This window comes from Pelecanus crispus, chromosome 6 (genome assembly GCF_030463565.1).
Source record: "Pelecanus crispus isolate bPelCri1 chromosome 6, bPelCri1.pri, whole genome shotgun sequence".
Taxonomy (NCBI): domain Eukaryota; kingdom Metazoa; phylum Chordata; class Aves; order Pelecaniformes; family Pelecanidae; genus Pelecanus; species Pelecanus crispus.
Window position 1 is genome coordinate 13,937,048 of NC_134648.1, and position 18,969 is coordinate 13,956,016.

General features: G+C 42.7%; 1 protein-coding gene across 1 annotated transcript in view; it reads left to right on the plus strand.

Moving 5' to 3' along the window:
* The first annotated feature begins 740 nt into the window (after window positions 1-740).
* DENND2B (DENN domain containing 2B) overlaps window positions 741-18,969 on the plus strand; it is a 76,774-nt gene continuing 58,545 nt past the window's right edge. The window contains exons 1-2 of the mRNA XM_075711774.1: window positions 741-1,396; window positions 5,348-5,484. Coding sequence (XP_075567889.1) covers window positions 756-1,396; window positions 5,348-5,484 — 778 coding nt within the window. The 5' untranslated portion in view covers window positions 741-755. The remainder of the gene's footprint in view (window positions 1,397-5,347; window positions 5,485-18,969) is intronic.

An 18,969-nucleotide genomic window follows, 5' to 3' on the forward strand; every position in this document is an offset into this window, starting at 1 on the left:
CCCAACTCTGTGGCTGAATGGTATTTGGTGTCTTAGTGATGCTTTGGGGTAGTTTTGCAGTGTGCAGACATCCTCTGCTTTGTGCAGACATCTTCTGCTTTACCTGTAGCTGGAAGAAATTTGGCAAATAACTCTAGTTTCCCCAAGGACTTGATTTTTTATTTCTTTCTGCTTCTAGGTGTCAGTCAGTCTCTCCACCGCCTCTTTTGTCCCCGCGAAGAAGCCCAGCCTACCCCCTCAGCGATAGTGAGGACTCTTGCCGCTCCACTCGGCTCACCAAAGTCTCCAACTCCAGACTGTGCCTCAAGGACTGGAGCAGCCGCTCGTCTACGCTGCGAAGTACCTCCACAAGCCCATCAGACACTGACTCCCCAAGCCACCCTTTCAAAGCCATCAGTGTGGGCGCTTTGGACAAAAGGCTGTCCGTGTTCAAGGCTGAGGACCAAAAGGAGAGTCCAAAGGAGGCTCAAGATGGGGAAGCAATAGGGAGCCATCCTCTCACCCGGAGCACTCTGTCCTTGGGCACTGCCACCAACTTGAGGAACCTCTCCCTCAGCCGGGCCAGTGTCCGCTCCCAGGCACTGGACATCAGGCAGAAGATCACAGAATGGGAGTGCCGCCGGGAGCCATCCCCCAGGATGAGTGCGTGTGTGGACAAGAGGGATGCAGGGGAGAGGTCAGGCAGTGAGAGCTGCCCCAGCGTGCTGACCTCTCCCTGCAGTGAGAAGACGTTCGATTTCAGAGGGCTCAGAAGAATGAGCCGAACATTTTCCGAGTGCTCTTACCCGGAAACAGAGGAGGAGGAACTGCTGGACAGGGATTCCTGCCATCGGTTTGAAAAAAGACCAGGCAGGAGCGAGCCTCCTGCTGCTGCTTTCCTCAAGGGCCACGTGAGGAAAGAGTCCTCTGCTGTGCTCAACAGAATACAGAAGATTGAGCAGGCACTGAAAGAGCAGCCCGGGAGAGGCCTCCCCCAGTTACCAAGTAGCTGTTACAGTGTTGACAAAGGGAGGAAAAAGTCTGTGACTCTGAGTACTGTGGAGGGACTGAGTGAAACCCTAAGTGATAGCAAAGGAGGGAGTGTTATTTTGGGGAGTGAACCAGAAACACCTACTGAGGCTGAGAAAAGCAGTAAGACAAAACAAGGGGTTACTGCAAACTCAGCTGGCCCTAAACTGCTCCTTGAAAGCCCAGCTAACACCGCGGTGAATCCTGTCCCCAAGCCCAAACGCACCTTTGAATATGAAGCAGACAAAAACCACAAAAGTAAACCAAGCAATGGCCTACCTCCATCTCCTACACCTGCTGCTCCTCCTCCCCTCCCGTCCACCCCTGCACCCCCTGTGACCAGAAGGCAGAAGAAAGAGTCGCGCTTTCACAGAAAATCCCAGAATAGGTAAAACTCAAGGAAATGTCTTGTGCTCAGTCTTCAAATAAATATGCTGTATTTTTTTAGTAACAATATTTTAAATTCTCCCTCTAATGCAATGCTTTTGCCCTGAGAAATGCTAGGAATTGTGTGCAAGACAAGCATTTTTTCCTCTGGACTGCATTGATGGGATGTACTGGTACGATGCCTTTACATGGCTACAGCTTTAGAGTTCTCCAACCTGCATTCCTCGATCCCTGGAAAAGGCTCTAGGTCATGTGTGCTAAAGGTTATCTCGCTCATTTTGGCACATAAGCCCTTACTTGAGATTTTTAAAGGAGCATAATTTCATTATCCTCTTGTAGCCGGACCAGAGTTGATCTGTCATAGTCCTGTCTGCCTGTTCACTGCAAAACATACCTGCAGAGGGTTTGTGTTTCCGAAGCTTGTTACCACAGCAATTGTGTCAGTTTTATGCAGTATTGATGATTTTATTTAATGCAGTGCTTAGAAATGTTGTCCTAAGTTACTATCAATAGCTGTAGAAGATTAATGCTGACAAAAATGTTTTAGCACAAAAAGGCCTTTGTATCCTTCCTGAGTTAATGATGAGCAGAGTATATGGCTATGTTTCCCCAGCAGTCTGTGGAGCTTGGCTTGTTTTAATTACACGATTCCCCTCGACTTTTTGGAAACAGTACAACGCATTCTGTTCACTGCCTAGAAAATGGTCGGCATAGCTGCTGTTAAGCATTCAAAGTACGGCATTTTTAACAAGTTCACCTATCTGTGCATGTGTACAATACACACACACTCTTGGTATTTAGTGATGAGCTTTGCAAATAACTGCTAAACAGCATCTCAAATGCATGCTATCAATTCAGTATGTGGTGCTTGATGTTGGCTCAATTAATTAAAAGTTTATGTCAGCACAACCTGACCTGAAGTACGCTGAGGCAGGAAAAGGAGGAGCCCTCAGATTCTGCTCTTTACTTTCAAGGAACACCTGCTTCTGAAAGGGATCAAACAGCTCTGCTGATGTGCATTGTTTCTCTGAGAAACGTGGCAGGGGGGAAATGTGGAAAGCCAAGCTCTGATTAGCAGTGCTTATCTTTGAGCTCTGGCAATAATCTCAGTTAGAGGAAGTAAATCTAGATTTTAACAAGAATTTGTGAAATAAAGCTGACATAATTTTGTTCAGCACAGCATTTCCAATGTACAGAAGACAATAATTTTTGAATGTTCTGCTATAAATGATAGCCTTTGTTGGAAAATTAAGGGGCAAGTGGTAAAATGGTCTGTGTGGTGGGTGGCAGAGAGGAATGAATAACAGGAGATTATTCTTGCACAGAATCATTGTGTGACCTGCAGCTAAGTGATCAGTCTCTGAGTACACACTCATACTGAGTTTGAGACCATACAAGTCATCTGAGAACCACAGTATTTTGTTACAATGAGTTTGTGAGATGAAGTTTTGAAACTTCTTTCAGGAAGAGGTACAATTCATGCTTGCACCTACTGTTATGCAGGTTCAGTCCCCTGTCACAACGGAGTTAGACAATAGCACAGTTCAGCAGTGGAGCCTCAGTCCTGGGTGGGACTAGTAGATACGAGCCTAAAACAAAAGCATTTTTTATCAATTTATCAGTGTTGTGATTAGTGGGATATAAGTTGTAGGATTTACAGTGTTACTATGTGTACCTGATGATTCTTGCAAATCAGTTTGATGTTGTACAGGGTGGGTTTCCATTTGCTTGTAACAGCTTTACCCTACTGTAGTTTAGTGATTTCTCTGGACTTAGCTCTGATTAATGATGATCTAAGTAAGTTTAAATCAATGTCCCAACATTGTAGGTTTGCTGGCTGACTTCAAGGCTGGGTGGAAATCTTTTATAAAATCTTAACTTTATTGTCTTTGCTACTGTCCTTCCTTTTGTTACAGTAAGGAGAATTCCAGCATTTACAAAGAGCTTGAGACCATACAAGTCATCTAAGAATGGGAGTATTTTGTTGATATTGGTTATTGAAATCTCAGTCTCCAAACTGTTCTCTTTTTGAGAACAGGCACAATTCATTATATCTACAGCTTGTAACTGTGTGTTTCAGATTGAACATACGTGTGGTTTGCACTCGCTGGAATGTCATAAGAATGGTCCATGGTTATTTAGTCTTCTCATATTTTGGTCAAAACCACTGGTTTTCCTTGTGGTCGCTAATCCAACATCATAGTAAAATGGAGGAAGTCTCTCATACTTGCCTGCTAGCATATAGCCAGTCAGTATTAAGAGGACCTGGTGGCCATGGTAGCTTCTACCCTTTGGACTGATGTGAGCTGGATGATCCCTAGCAGTTGGAGATCCTCTGGCACAGACACAGCGCAGAAGAGTGTCACAGGATAGGCTTGGGACAGATGGACCACAGCTGAGTGCTGGTCCGCAAAACTATCCCGTGGTCCTATGCAGTGTTACTGCATCGTAGTGTTGCCTTGAAATCTGTAAGAGTTGGATATTTAACTACTTTAGAAAGCTTCATTTCATACACAGGTATGTCTTCAGTGCCTAAGCATCTTTTATAACTGGCAGTAGGTGTGGAGGAGCAGATGTCTGGATCTGAAATGCACGGCTTGTTTCTGCCACAATCCTGATGTCCATAACACAGACCTGGATATTCTTAAGATTAGGGAAAGGAGAGAGAGGGGCCTCCTAAGCCTGCCTCAGGTCCGTAAGTCTGCTCCAGCAGGCAAATAGAAAATGCTCTTGCCAAATGCAGTGTCTGTATGACAGTCACTGTGTTGCCTGTAGGGATACTCTTGAGCCAATTAACAAGCTGAAGTATGTCTCCTGAGACTCTGCCACTGCCATATGGATATGCTGTCAACATATGTTTCGCTTCAGCTGGGGAGAAGAGGGAAAGGAGTTGATGGGAGGATGGTTTACTGTTCATCTAGTTTGGGTATCATGAGTGAAGTATGGCCATTGGCACAGTCTCTGCAAGTCTTACAGCACCCCAGGATTTACACTCTGACCTGAGCCCATTTTTCACACCATTTCATCCTCAGTACTAAATCAATCAAATGAATGCTAGCCCCTGTACAGCTGGCAATGCAAACCACGCACCTCCCAACTTCAGTGTAGATGTTGCCTCAGAGAACAAGTGCTGGGCAAACTGGAGAATGCGGAGGGCTTAGGCTCCTCTTCAGGCAGAGCTGCTCAAGCAGCACTGCGATAGGTGTGGGTGAGAGGCGGTGAATCGGCTCTCTTTTGAGTACCCCAGTGGGAGACAAGTGGTATAGGTTCATGTGACCCAGCTGCCCCTCACCTTCTTGCCAGAAAACCCAAATCTTCAGGCCTCCATCCATCAGCCCGGCCTGCTTGTCCACCCCACAGAGAGCCTTGACTTCCTCCATGCTTTGCCCTTTGCTGCCAGTGCTTGATGCAGGGTGTGCAAGGGAAGTGGCTGACTTTCACACGAGTTTGCCTTTGGCATTTGTACACTGACCTTTATGCGGGAACATATCTGGAGGTTCAAGACATGGGAGTGTTTTCAAACTAAGAGCTACGTCTCCCATAGTAACTGGTGGAGGAACGCTTTCCAGAGAAATGTATTTTTCTTGCGGAGAGATGGCCACATGTTTCTGGGGCCCCTGGCAAGAGCAAAGCAATTTCTAATCTGAGGACTGTGCTGCTAACCTACTCTGTAACCTTTGAAAAAATCGCATACTGTGTTGGTATTTTCTCCCTGTCTGCATAATGGGGATAATAATACTTCCAACCTCATAAAAGTGTCACAGATTGCTATACTAAAGACCGCTGTGAGTACAGGACTTGAGGTCCTCTAAAAGTTAGTCCTTAAAGCACGATGTGTGATTTCTTTTTTTGTTGGTCATTTTATATGTATTTCTTAGCAAACATTTGCTCAGCTAAGTGTTTGAGTCATTTTGCATTCTAGTTACTAATTACTTATTGTTTTAAACTTTAGAAAATCCTTTGAGTTTGAGGATGCGTCAAGTCTGCAATCCCTGTACCCTCCCTCCCCAACTGAAAATGGGACTGAGAGCCAGCATAAATTTGGATCCAAGAGCACTTTAGAAGAAAATGCCTATGAAGACATTGTAGGTAAGAACCTGTTGCAGTACACGGGCTCACAGCGGGATATTGAGCAGTTGTAGTCAGGCCATGTGTTGTTGAACACATGCCCTGTGCCAGAACGTTCAGTGCTGTCAGTAAAGAGAGATTAAATGCAGGGTAAATGGGTTTGGTGCGTCAGTGCAAATATAACTCTCAGTCTGCATGTAGGAGGTCTTGATTCCTTCGGACTTCATTGGGTGGTATTGGAAACAGACTGTGTGGTCAGCTTTTTGCCATGCTTTTCAAGACCCAAATCATTCTTTTTATCAAGGCCTTGGCGTGAAGCCTTGAGTGGTGTAAAAATGTAAAGAACAGAACTTGAGATAGTGTCTACAGAACTATCCAATAGCAAGATTAAGCTCATAGGCCTTGTGTGGTCAGCCTGAGCTTTTCAGGACTCCTGCGTGGACTGCCCCAAAGCAGTTGTTTGTAGCACTGTTCCTGGTCTTCCCTAAGTCCCAGTTGCTGGTTAAAGAAAAATTAATTTCCTCTAGCTATACAGCCATCAGGAATGTGCAACAAAAACACTGTTTTGATTAAGCTTCACAAGAAAAACATGTTTCTTTTGGTCTTAGAAGGAAATGTATGGCCTATGCATACATTCTTTTAACATCAAAAAAGTTGTTATAATTACCGAAAATTGGGCAGCCCTTCAGAGCACAGATTTTCCACACAAGTGATGAATATCTGCATTGTTTTTAACTCTTTCAGTGTTGTATTATTACAACAGATACAAAGGGTACTTCATTTTACTTTGGACAATGAATCTTTATCTACTGAAAACTGGAGGGCTACCAAGATAGCCAGGGGCCCTAGAGCACATGTCCTCTGAAGAGACACTGACAAGCTGGGCTTGTTTAGTCTGGTAAAAAGACCAGAGGCACTCTAATACTGCTTACAAATGTTTGAAGGGCAAACAAAGTCAATAGAACAAAAGTCGTCTTGGTCATATCAAATTGATACAGCAAGGAACAGTGGCCACAGATTGCAGCTTGGGGCTCTTTGTCTTTATACCCAAATTCCGTCTCTGGCTTGTCAGCCTCAGTGAAAACAGGAATTTACTCTTTCCATTTTCAGCTGTACTCTCCCTCTATGCCATTCAAAAAAATGCTTTCAGAACATAAAAAAATGCTGCTGTTCAGTGTCTGTTAATAAAAATGAGAGCTTATGTAGCTACTAAAAAGTTTTTTTCTGTGGAAAGCGTCCTTATATGATGATCAGCCTCTCTGAACACTCAGACCACCATGCAATTCACACTTGAAAATGTATTGTGCCTTAATTACAGTGCTCATCTTTGCTCAGGACCTGTTCACGTGCTGCCAGATGTTAGGTGATAATGCTTCTTTTCCTTGCTTTGCTTTGTTAAATATCAAAATAAAGTGTGCAGGACTGATCAGAAGCTTTCTTCAAATGAGAAGAAATCTTGTGTTCAGTAAAACAAAATCATAATGGGCTCTTCCAGCTCATGGGAACTATAAGCCATCTCCCTGCAGATTATAATTTGGGCATTTTGGCAGGGCAGTGGGAAGAGAATGCAAAATTTCAGATCTGTGGACAAACACAGAACTTCATTGTTTTGTACTGCTTTTTAACAACCTCTTTCCAAAGCACTTCATTCAGTACAGGCAGTGTGGGGGGAATACCAAATTAGTATAATTCTTATAAACTGTCAAGTGTGATTAAAGACAAGCCAATGTAGTTTGATCTCCGGCTTTAAAGAAACTATCATAGTTTTGTGTATCACATCTGCGTAATTTATACCAGTAGTGCTAGACCCCAGTTTCTAAGTAGCGCTTTTGTGCTCATGCAGTCCAGGTGTCTGTAAGAGTGAGTTTATTTCATAGATTTACATCTGCTTCAAAGCTATAAAGGACTCTGTCACTGCTGCTTTGGGTTTTCTTTGCAAACAGTTGCCCTAGAGGTGGTGGTGGGTTTTCTGTCTATACCTGGTTGAATCTCCTGCCTCCCTAAAAGCTTGTAGGTAGTGAAAACATTGTCACTGTAGTAATAAACTTAATAAAGTGTTGCCCTCCCCACCCCCGTAAAATTAAAACTTTTAATGCAAGTAAGTGTTAAAGGACAAGAAAAAAAGGCTGTGAATCTTGAGTAATGCTCTAAGCACTCTACTGTGAGACAGAATCATAAGGAAAAAAAAAAAAATAGGTTGGAAGGGACTCTGGAATCAGCTGGTGCAACCTCTGCCCAAAGCAGGGCTAGTTTCAAAGTTAGATCAGGTTGCTCAGGGCTACATCTGGTTGAGTTTTCAAAATATCTTAGGAGGATGGTTCCACTGCCTCACTGTGCAGCCTCCTCCACTGCTTAACCTCCACTGTGAAGAATTTTTTCTTGATATCACTGTGAAGGAATTTTTCTTTCTATCCAGTCAGAATTCTCCTTTGTTGCTATTTGTGACTGTTGTCTTTCATCCTCTCACTGTGCACCTCCAAGAAGTGTCTGGCTCCGCCTTTTCCATAACCCCTTCTAGGTAGTGGAAGACAGCAGTTGGGTTCCCCCCAAGACTTCTCTAGGCTAAACAGTCCCAGTACTCTTAGCCTTTTCTTGTTTATGTTGTGTGCTCCAGCCCCCAACCATCTTAATAGCCTTGCTCTAGACTATCTCCAGTCTGCTGAAGTCTCGCTGGTACAGTGAATACTCAGCTTCTAAGCACGTAAGTGCTAGGACTAGTGTCATTGGTTTTTTTTGGTTACTGCATGACCTCCTCATGTGATGCATATGCATACTAAACCTTTGTCTTTTTCCTGTTGCCCTTACACTGTTTCCTTCTTTAATGACAAAGACAGCGACAAACTGCTATGGCTAGTTTGTGTTATTTTGAGAGCAGGCTTCAAAAAAAAAAAGGTTTTAAGGTACATTAAAACCAAAAATGACTGTGCTTTGAAATCCAGTGACGTCATCAACCAGAAGCTTTCTTTAATTTTGTACACTTTAATAGATGAAATATCTGCATGTTAAGTTCAAGACGGGTATTGGAACATGACGATCCATTCTGCATTTATCAAGAAGCAGTTGTATAAAGGGGTGCACATTCTTAATGTTAATCAGAGTTGTATTCCATGTGCAAGGAACCATGTGGACTTCATTCATCTGTTGTACTAGCACTCACAGGAATGTGGCAGTCATAGTAAACTTAACATTGTTTTGCTTCTTGTGGTTTTGAATGAGTCTTTAATCAGACCAAAATTGATGTGGCTTTATGAATCCAGTTGGGGAAACCATGCTTGGCTTTGTGCGAATTCAAGAAACAATCATAGTATTAAGAGACGTCTGAGATGGTTGCTTCTGCTGTGTTTGTGGACAACAGTATTTCCTGTCATATGTACCATACAGTTTCAGTTTTCCAGTCTGTTCCCCTAAATGCAGTTGAGATATTTGAATATTGTTATTTAAGGTCTGGTGTCTCTGAGGCATTTTTCACCTGACGTCTAGAAGAAAGCACTTGTTATCATCACCAAAATAAGTTGAATGAGTAAAGTGAAGGCAAGGTTAAGGGCGCAATATTAAGTTTAACTTGAGAAAATCTAGTATACCCATGTAAATTATAGTTTGTGTTTGTAAGAGAAATTACACTCACAATTCAGAAATTGTAGTGGATGAAATCTTTGACAAGGCAAGTCTTCTTACTCTGTAACTCCTCAGAGTGCTGGACACAGTAGAACAGGTGGAGATTTCCTCTAAGAGTTCACCACATAGATGTGTAGGAAACCCATTGCTTAGCTGGGCTGTGTGTGTCGCATCGTAGATTGAGAATGTTTAGTTTTGAGAAGGCTTCGAGGAGACCTTATTGTGGCCTTCCAGTACTTAAAGGGGGCCTACAGGAAGGATGGGGAGAATCTTTTTAGCAAGGCCTGTTGTGACAGAACAAGGAATAATGGATTTAAACTAAAGAAGAATAGATTTAGAATAGACATTAGAAAGAAATTTTTTACAATGAGGGTGGTCAAGCACTGGAACAGGTTGCCCAGAGAGGTAGTGGAGGCCCCATCCCTGGCAACATTCAAGGTCAGGTTGGATGGGGCTCTGAGCAACCTGATCTGGTTAAAGCTGTCCCTGCTCACTGCAGGGGGGTGGGGCTAGATGACCTCTAAAGGTCCCTTCCAACCCAAAGCATTCTATGATTCTATGATTCTATGATTCTATGATGTCACACAACTCCATTTGTCCTGTCCAAGCAAGAGCCATTTGCTCTTATAGCTGCCTGGCCCTCATTTAAAACATTTTTTCTCCCAAGAAGAATGAAAGTGATTAAAATGCTTTTCTTCCCTGAAGATCTGTGACTGGCAGGGTTTTTTGCTTCTCTGCTGTTTTTGAAGTCATAGGTGGACTATTCAGCACATAGCCCAGGTGTATGACTATCAGATTACTGCTCTTTTAACAGGTGTAGTCTCTTACTGGTTCAATAAGAAGAGCAGTTTGTATAAGAATGGCTTTATTTCACATATTACACATATTACTGCAGAGATGTCTTGCCCCAGGAAGGTTCCCGTGCTGTCTGACCGGCTCACATGCAAGACTGGTGCCTGCTCGCTAAATTGCAATGGTCCAAAGCACTCTTAGAATTCTGTTAACTAACATGAACGACAAGGCTAATGAATTAACCTCTTTTAGAGTCCTCAGCTGGGATTAGGCTGTACTTTTCTTTGGGACAAGACTGGCTTGACTTTGTGGCCAGAGCTCTTTTGACTGGTCACTGTGCTGGGTTGCAGTAGACAAACCCATGCACTGTCTGGCTTGGCCACATGCATTGGCTTGTGCCTGGCAGTTTGGGGTGACATTAGCCCCTCCTTTGCGTTGGTTGGCAAGCTCCCTGCTAGGCCCTTTCCCAGTGCATAGATCTGCTGGAATTGCTCCAGGGCTGAAAGCGATCTTTTAGTTTATTCCTCTCCATCAAATTCCTATGAGGAGGAACATAAGAAACTAGAAACATTCAAGGTCAGGTTGGATGGGGCTCTGAGCAACCTGATCTAGTTAAAGATGTCCCGGCTTACTGCAGGGGGGTTGGGCTAGATGATCCCTAAAGGTCCCTTCCAACCCAAAGCATTCTATGATTCTATGATAAGTGTCTGCTGCTGCTGCCCTGGGCAAGTTTTGCTGTTTCACTGGCAGCAGAGGCCCTAGGAACACAAAGTCTGGGGACATCAGGAGGTGCCAGTTATGTACAGCCAGGCCTGGTCTATGCCAGAAGTTAGGTGGTGTGCCAAAGGCATGATAGGTATCAGTGCCAAAAGTTGTTGGAGCTGCTTGGTGGCAGGTCCCAGTGCTGTGTAGATCACTAGGCCATGCATCTCTCCCTTAACCTTGCAGTTGGTATAGTCAGCAGCATGGGACTCCTTTGTTCATTAAATGCAGGTATTTTTTCAACTGACATTTTAGAATATACTGTGGAAGATGGAGTCCATCAAATACGCACTGGCTGAGGAAATGCTCTTCTCAAGGAGATGCCAGCAGCTGGAATGTGAACCTGGGCAGATGGATTAGCTGTTAAAGAGGGACAGATAATGTGGGCAAGAGAAGGATAGGCAAAAGTGTATGGTTCAGGCAACTGGCACAAATTCCTGTGAAAAAAATCATTCCTCCAAGCAATGCCACAGTTATTACACAAAGTTAAAAGTTGAAAAGTTTTTATTTTAAAGCTGGGATTCAGCAGTTGAGTTCTGGTTCTAAAAGAGTGCAGGCCTTTGGATCTGGGATTTTGATGTTGTCCATGATGGTAGAGGCCAGCTTGAAAGCTTGCCTTTCCATTTCTCCTCATTTCTCTTTATCTCCACATCATAATTTCTCTGTGGTCCATTGAGGAGACTAGAGTCAGTCACACATTCTTGATGGGGTTACAGACTTCTTCCCAGCTCAGAAATAAATACTCAGAGGCAGAGCTTGGGTTCAGGCCCATCTCTGGTTCTATTTATGTTTGTTGAGAAGTAGTTGATGAAGCCAGTCAGAATGCTCTTCTGGAGTCTGTGAAGCTCTCAGTCACCAGAGTCAGATCGTTTCAGATAGGCTTTAAATAAAATGTGATAGTTAAATTGTGTGGGAAATCTGTCTGGAGGGGGAAAAGTGAGAAAAGGAGGCAAAGAGCAGAACTGAGACAGTTGGAGAAGCAGCTGCTGACAGCTACTGTGTCTGCTTTGACAGCTAGAGCTGAAGCAATCTCGAAAGTGAAGCAATGCTCCAGAAACATTGCTGTGGGATCTCTAAAACCAGGATGAATTTCTGATTGGGATCTTGCTGGTGGGCTCCCATTGGAAGCATCCTGTAATCCATGGTCCCAGGGGCAGCTGGCCCTCCTGGGGCAGGTTTCTTACGCACCCTTCTGTTCTTTGGACCTGTTCAGTGTCACATTTAGCAGACTTTGAGCCCTTTCAATAGCTGGATACTTCTCTTGACAAATATTTTTTGCACCTTAAAAGGACTTAGAATGATGATAGCAACACTGTGCTTCTGGAGGTATATAATTGAACCTTGTTACAATTGACTTCCAAGGTGACTGAAAAGTGAAACAGTGTAGTTATGCACAATTGTTTAGCTGTTTTCCTCTGTCAAGTTGAGTATCTTACTTCAGTTTGGGGAGAATCAGCTTCTTGTTTGCTTCTGCACTGTAACAGGACAACTAGCTCTACGTTTGCATGGGCCTTATTCACAGTCAGAGAGTTGAGTGAAAAATAAATCATTATAAAGCTCCAAACCAGTCAGATTGGTACCAGACCTAGAAAAGTTCTTTTTTCTTCTTTTTTTTTTTTAAAAAAAATATCCATATAACTCTTGTATACAGGTTTCAGGTAATCACCCAGGGAGCAAAATGTCCTTCTTTTGGTGTGGCCATCTCTCCTTGAAATTAGTGAGGGCCGGGTTGTTGTTGTACTTGGGTAAGTACAGTCTTTTCCAGAGAGATGAGAATGGATGAATCTGGGTGTCTCAGATATTTCCCAATACATCAGAACTCATAAGAGAGGAGGTGATGGAGCAATATGTCTCAAATCAGCATTACTAAGTGGAGTGTCAGGGCAGCCTAACCCAGGTGGGCGCCTCAGTAGTTAAAATAGGCAGGTGTGGACCTACAAGAAGATCCTGAGCGCGGAGGGAATGTTGGTGTTTTAACGTTCCCTGTGGAGTCCAGAGTAGCGTGTCATTCCCTTTATCCCTGCTGGTAAGGCACCTCGTCTCTCCTAAACCGATCAGTTGTTTTGAATTCTGATGTAAATTGGACATAGTGCATGTCATGTAACAAATGGGATGATTTAGCTCTTTTACTGAATCCTCCACTGTGTGTGCCCAGAGCTGCAGAAATGATGACTGAGGTCCAACTGGAAGATGTTCCAGCTTGACATTGCTTTCAAATTAGAACATTTGCAAAGTTCTTCCAGTAAATGTGGAAAAAGGTTAGAAAGACAGTGAGCTGATCTTTCCAGTAAAATCCCATCATCACATGCCACGTTATTGCCTGTCGTGCTTTTGTATCACATTATTGTCTGTCATATTATCATCTCACATCAAAAGGGTTGTACAAATCTGAGAGAAACTGGAATTGCTGGGCTGCTGTGAAGCTGAAGCAAACTTGGAGAGATTGCATCTCTGCCAGCAGTGCTGTGCTAGTTGCTTCTCTGAAAACATTTTGGGTTTGTAGTCAGACCCTTACCAGGAGGTCTCTCGATAGTTGTTAGTGAAAGACAGAGCTAGGATTGATACAAAATGATGGTGGAGGCAGTGATCAGGGAAATGTATGTTCCTGTCTTCTTCCACGCCCTCAGTCTGCCTCTCACAATCTAAAAAGCATGTGAGTTTTTGGAAAGTGTAACACTGGCAATTTTAATAATAGACAGTGTAGGGTAATGGCAGCCAGAGCACATTACATCAAACAGTATCCATATGGACCTGTCAAAGAAAGGCCAAATACCCCAGCTGTCTGATCCTATTGATGATCAGCCTGCTGCTTTGTTGCTACACTGGGATACATGGGTTTCAGTTATTGTTAATAATCATCTCAGGCTTTATTTAGATCCCCATTTTTCTCTTGTGGAGTCTGTCTCACAGCTATACCATCCACTACAGTTTCTTCTGACAGTGTCTGTCGGCTTTATCAGCTGGTTTTCTAGTCGATGCTGCAGGTTAGTAAAACAGAGAGTAAAATCACCATGAGGCTGCTCTCCCAAATCCTAGTTAAAATTCACAGAGACTGTGTTGAAGTCAGCAGGATTAAACCTCTGAGAAGTGCAAGCAGTTTAGGCATGCTGATGCTGTATTGTGCTAACAGTTGCTCATCAGATGTTTTCATGCATGTGATTTTGGACTGGGTGTTAATCGGATGATTTTTGGGGGTGAAATTTCTTATTCATTTATCAACCATGCTTATTCTTCTCCGTCTAATGCTTCATTATGATTACAACACAACTGCAAAGATGGCAGGGAGCTGAAAGTATCTGCAGTGTTTCTTCTGCTTATTGCAAGGCAAAGCAAAACTGGAGAAGTTTAGAAAGCACAGGCTGGTGCCTACAAACTCCATGGACGAGGGCTCAAAAGGCCAATTGCATTTTAGACTCGTCACTCTGCATGTTGCAGATATTCTACTACTTTTCTGAGAACATGGTACTGAGCTGATACACTGGGTTGTAGGACTATAAGCAAGTAATGGTCTGTAACTTAGTATGGTTCAGCAATAGCTTTTCAAAGCAGCTGTAATGTGTCTTAGCTGTAATCTGATATTGAAATAGTTCCTTTTTCTACAGATTCCTGGGGTAAATTCCTCAGCTGAGATGCACAGTTGCAGCTTCTCTGATGTTGAAAGAGCTCATCTATGCACTACAGATCTAAGCTCAGATACTTTATGAGAGCGTGGAGATTTCGTGGTTTTCATCCATTTGATCTGAAAATGCTCGTAAACATCGCAGTGGCTGAGTTTTCCTCCAGCACTGGCAGTGTGAATCTGCATTTGTGTAATTTCATGAATAAAATGAGTAATGCATATGCAGAACACACCTGGATTCTCACCATTGAGCAGTTCTTTGGACTTAAGTGCCCAGAGATGCTGGGAAGCCCTAAGTCTGCACAGCGCATGAATCCCGTGCTGTTCCCTCATGCAGTGCTTGTGCTCAGAGGTTCATTCCCATTGCTTCCACTTCAATGGCAGCAAAAGCAGAACCCCCCAACCACCCTTCTCTGCTTGCTTCTTCCTTGCCCAGTTGTATTTGATCTTAATCTTCTGCAAGGACTTGCGTGCACCAAATGTGCGTGAGCTGGATGAATTGGGCTGTATCTACAACTGAACAGAGGTAATGGGCAGAGGGCAAAAAAGGTATTTCAAGAATTTGTAGGTGCCATCAGAAGGATTATGTGTGGAAAGGAGTTGATGTTGCGCTTGTGTCCGTTGTTACAGAAACACTGCAAAAGGTTCAGGTGAGAGGTGCCACAAGTATCAGAAGTTCTTACAGAGTGCTCATTTGGGTATTTCTACTTGTCTGTTATTCAGTCCTCATTCTGCCTATCTGGGCGTCTTTTCCTGCCCATCTATTGCCACTATTTCCAGCTCCTTGCTTCTGGAGGTACCTGCTGCTTTTCCCCAAGTCTCTCCTGGGATGGCAGCTGAAGCTTTCATCTCCCAGTTTGTTATAATGTAAAATACATTAATTGCCCTATATTTTGTGCACATGCTGTATTATTCAGGAAATACACTCTTCGTCATTTGTGAGGTGCTAACCCTGTCTAATTCAGCCGTACAGATCAGGAGCCTGGGCTTTCTATGTAGCCAGCAAAGAAGGCGGTAGGCTCTTAGTTTGCGCATTCAGCATCACCCTCTGGAGACCGTATCTCCTCTGTGAGCATTGGCTCCTAATTTAGGCACCCAAGTTAACACAAGTTGATGAGCCCTTTCCCTTACTGTATACGTGCTGTTCAATTCTCACTTGCTGGAGGTGCAAAGGGCAAGAGTTATAATCAGTACTCGGTGAATCACTTCATTCCTCTGATAATTATTTCTCCCATCTAGAAAGAAATGATGCATTTCCCTGCTTTCTGCCATTTATAGAGAAGTGTCTGCCTGCATTTTTTTTTCCCTTCAGCCTTACTTTTCACTCCTTTCTCAGCGTGAGACAGGCGTACTGAGTCTGCCTCTGCTTCCCATTTGCCACGTGTGAGAGGCTGAGCAGAGGAACATTGTGTGCTGCCTCAGGACTCAGTGGGGCTGACTCGCAGAGCATCACAGAGCGAGGAATTGCAACTGCTGGAGGAAACTCATTGATGCTTAAGCTCAAAGCACTGCATTCCTCGGGACTTTTCTAAAGATCACTGGTTATTTTAGCTTCCCCCCCCCCCCCCCCCCCCCCCCACCTTTCCCCTATGGATGAATCATTAAATTGCCTGTGAGATCTTCTGAAGATAAATGTCATGTAGATGCATGTCCCGTGTTAACTCAGCGGTTTGGTGCATAGAATTCAAGAGAATGGGAAACTTGAAAAAAAAGCTTGTAAAGGGAACTGTTCTGGAAGCAGGGATGGTGATTAGAAACAGTATTTGCCAAAGGCTTGCTATTTCATGTGACCATACGCATTCTGGGGGTCTGATTCAGCTTCCTTTGAAGTCAGTGATAGTCTGCTGTTGTCTTGTGTGGCAGTTGGATCAGCCTCATTAAGACAAGCCTGGCCTCTATACTGCATAATGTTTCTCCTTTTGGCTTCTAATAGAGACATCCATATGGAAGGAACAAGGATGTTTCCTTGCTCTTTCATCGTAAATGTGTTTTCCTTTTGTAGCAAATCCAAATGAATGCAAAAGCACTGCAGCTTGCAGATTGTGAACATTCCTTGCCTGGGTCTTGGGACTAGAGAAACCATGGTGTTGAGGAGAAATGCAGAGATCAAAGCTGCAAACCTCTGAGCCAGCCCTGTACGGAAGCTTTCCTCATTTTTGTGCTGCAGCAACAGCAGCAGCCACCACTGCAGCCCTTCCTCAGAGCCTTCCTCTGGTGTGAGACCTGCATCTGCTGGTGGCCATCAGTTTCCAGGTCTTTCTCCCATGGAAGGGAGTCACAGGGCAGAGTGATAGGGTTAAATGCTACCCTAAGGCAGTTCAGGGTACCCTTACACATCTTTTTAGCTTGCTTGCCATCTTGGGTTTCTTGTCACTTGTCCTTCCTACTCTTGGCACCTGGTCTGTCAGGGGTGCTCTTTTTGCATGTCTGGTCTTTTGGACTCGTCCACCAGGGAGAGCATATATACTAAAAAAATGGTGGTTGTCTAAGGTTTGAACATTATTGAACACCTAGAGAAATAAATTATCTCTTTTAGTTCATTGGCTGAAACAAATACTGGGTGTAAATGCCAAATCAGCAAAACCAGATTGTTTCAGATTGCTCAGACTATTCCATTATCAGAGATTTGGTAGGGAAGTTTATTCTTTAAAAGAAAAAAAAGAACAGGTGAGGCTTATTTGGTCTCAAGGCATCATTTCAAAATGAAAAAAAAAGAAAACCTGAAATAATTGTATTTTAGGCAAATGAGAAAAATAAAAGAAACAAGTGTTCTTGAGCAGCAAGCCAGTCATCTGAAGAAACTCTTACAGGTCTAGGGAAAGGGTTAAAATCCCTGTGGTGTCTCCACTGACCTCCACATTACACTGAAGAGGAATTTGGCTGGAGCTTGCTTTTGGTAGAGAATCTGAGTCAGAAAAGCAGCCGCTGCTCATGGTTCCTTGCTCCTCCCTCTCCTCTCATCCAAGACTTCCTTGGGCCTGTTTCTATAGTTAATATATTAGGTCAACATTAGTAATGTCGAGTTTAACTGGGTTCAAGCAATTCTGTTTTACGTTGTGTCTTGGAAAGACAATCACCCTAAAACCTTTAAATGCTTTACATTTTAAAAAAGGTTTCTTTTCAACTGATTGGCTTGTTTCTTCTCAGGAGTTTGGATACTATGCAGACTAATGTAAAAACATTTGTTTTCACAAGGAAGCATATGTTTAAGCACTGTCTAATGTAGCTGTGTATTTTGAAATCTGTTAATCCTTTCTCAAATGCTTGCTTGACCTATACTTGACTTGGGCTTACAAGAAATTTTATTACACTAGTACAGTCCAATTAGCTGTGAGTAAGCAACAGCATTTTGCAAAGTTGACCATTTATTGTTGTTATGATTATCATATCTAGAGCTCTAGAGTTTACAAGTAACAGAATTAGTGTGCAATATCTATTTATTTTTCTTCCTGCAGAAGGAATCAATCAATTCCATAGTCCTCCCAGAACATTTGTAGCTTTAAATTTTTGTAGGAATATTTGTTGCCTAAGATTTATCCTGTTCATTGTATTCATCAAAAGGTCTTTCTTCTAAATGCCCCATGCACCTGAAGGTGTTCTTTCCATGCAGTGTGAGGATTGACTATGATGATAGTGTAGCCTCGAATCAGATTCCCTCTGGATGAAATAATAAGCTGTGGTTGCCAAGTCAAACATTCTTCAACAGCAGCAGTTATTCAGGCTTCTAATTAAAACAAAGCTAAAACAGTCATTCTTGTGCTTGTATTTGACTAGAAATCTTAGTATGATGCACTGCCGAAGCAAAACTGTATTTTCACTTGTATTGTGAATATGTGAACTTGCTAAGCAAAAGCTCTTATCGCTATAATTGATGAATCAAGCAGTCTTATGCTTCCAGGCTTAACAAGAAAGTAGAAAGCACAAACTACTTTTGTTTTCTTTTGTACAATGAGGAAATGTAATATTCTGTCTGGATCAAAAAAACTGGTAGTCAAACAAACTGGGTATTAATTCAGGCCTTGCTCTCATTGAAAATACCTATGCCTCAACTGTCATCTCTGTAAAAGTGGTGACTGTCTGGTAGGTAGTCGGTAACAGTGTGAGTAATAAACTGTACTATAGCTTTCTGTTTTCAATTCTTAATTGATATAGTATGTAGTAAAATCTGAATTTCTTATATTTAAAAGCTTGTATTGCAATATATATTGTACTAAACCCATGAGTTTTATAGTCATCTTTAGATATAAAACCAAAAGCAAGTTGGTTCAAAAGCTTTGAACTTCCTGCATGTTTTAAGTTTCTGCAAAGTCAAGTCTTGAATTTGAGTAGATCACTTTTTTGTGGGTATTTTCTGCATAAGATGGTTGGAAAACTGGAAGGACCCTGTGTTCGAAAAACCTGAAATTCTAAACCAGTCGCTGATTATGAACTGTTTGAAGAAATGGATACAAAACATTCATTTTACTGATGGCACTCATTCATCTTCACACTTATTAGTTCAGTGAGAGGTTTAGTGAGTTCAGAAGTTTTGAGAAGACAGTGGGTTATTCCACTGGTCCTTAGGCTGCTGAAGGGTATTGGGTCTCACTTAAATCTGGACTATAAATTTTGGTTCTGGTTTTCAAATGCTAAAAATTCAAAGATTGCAGTCTGCTTTTTGATGTGTTTTTCACTTATGTCATATTTAGTGATTAACTGTTCAAGCCTCTTTATATTAC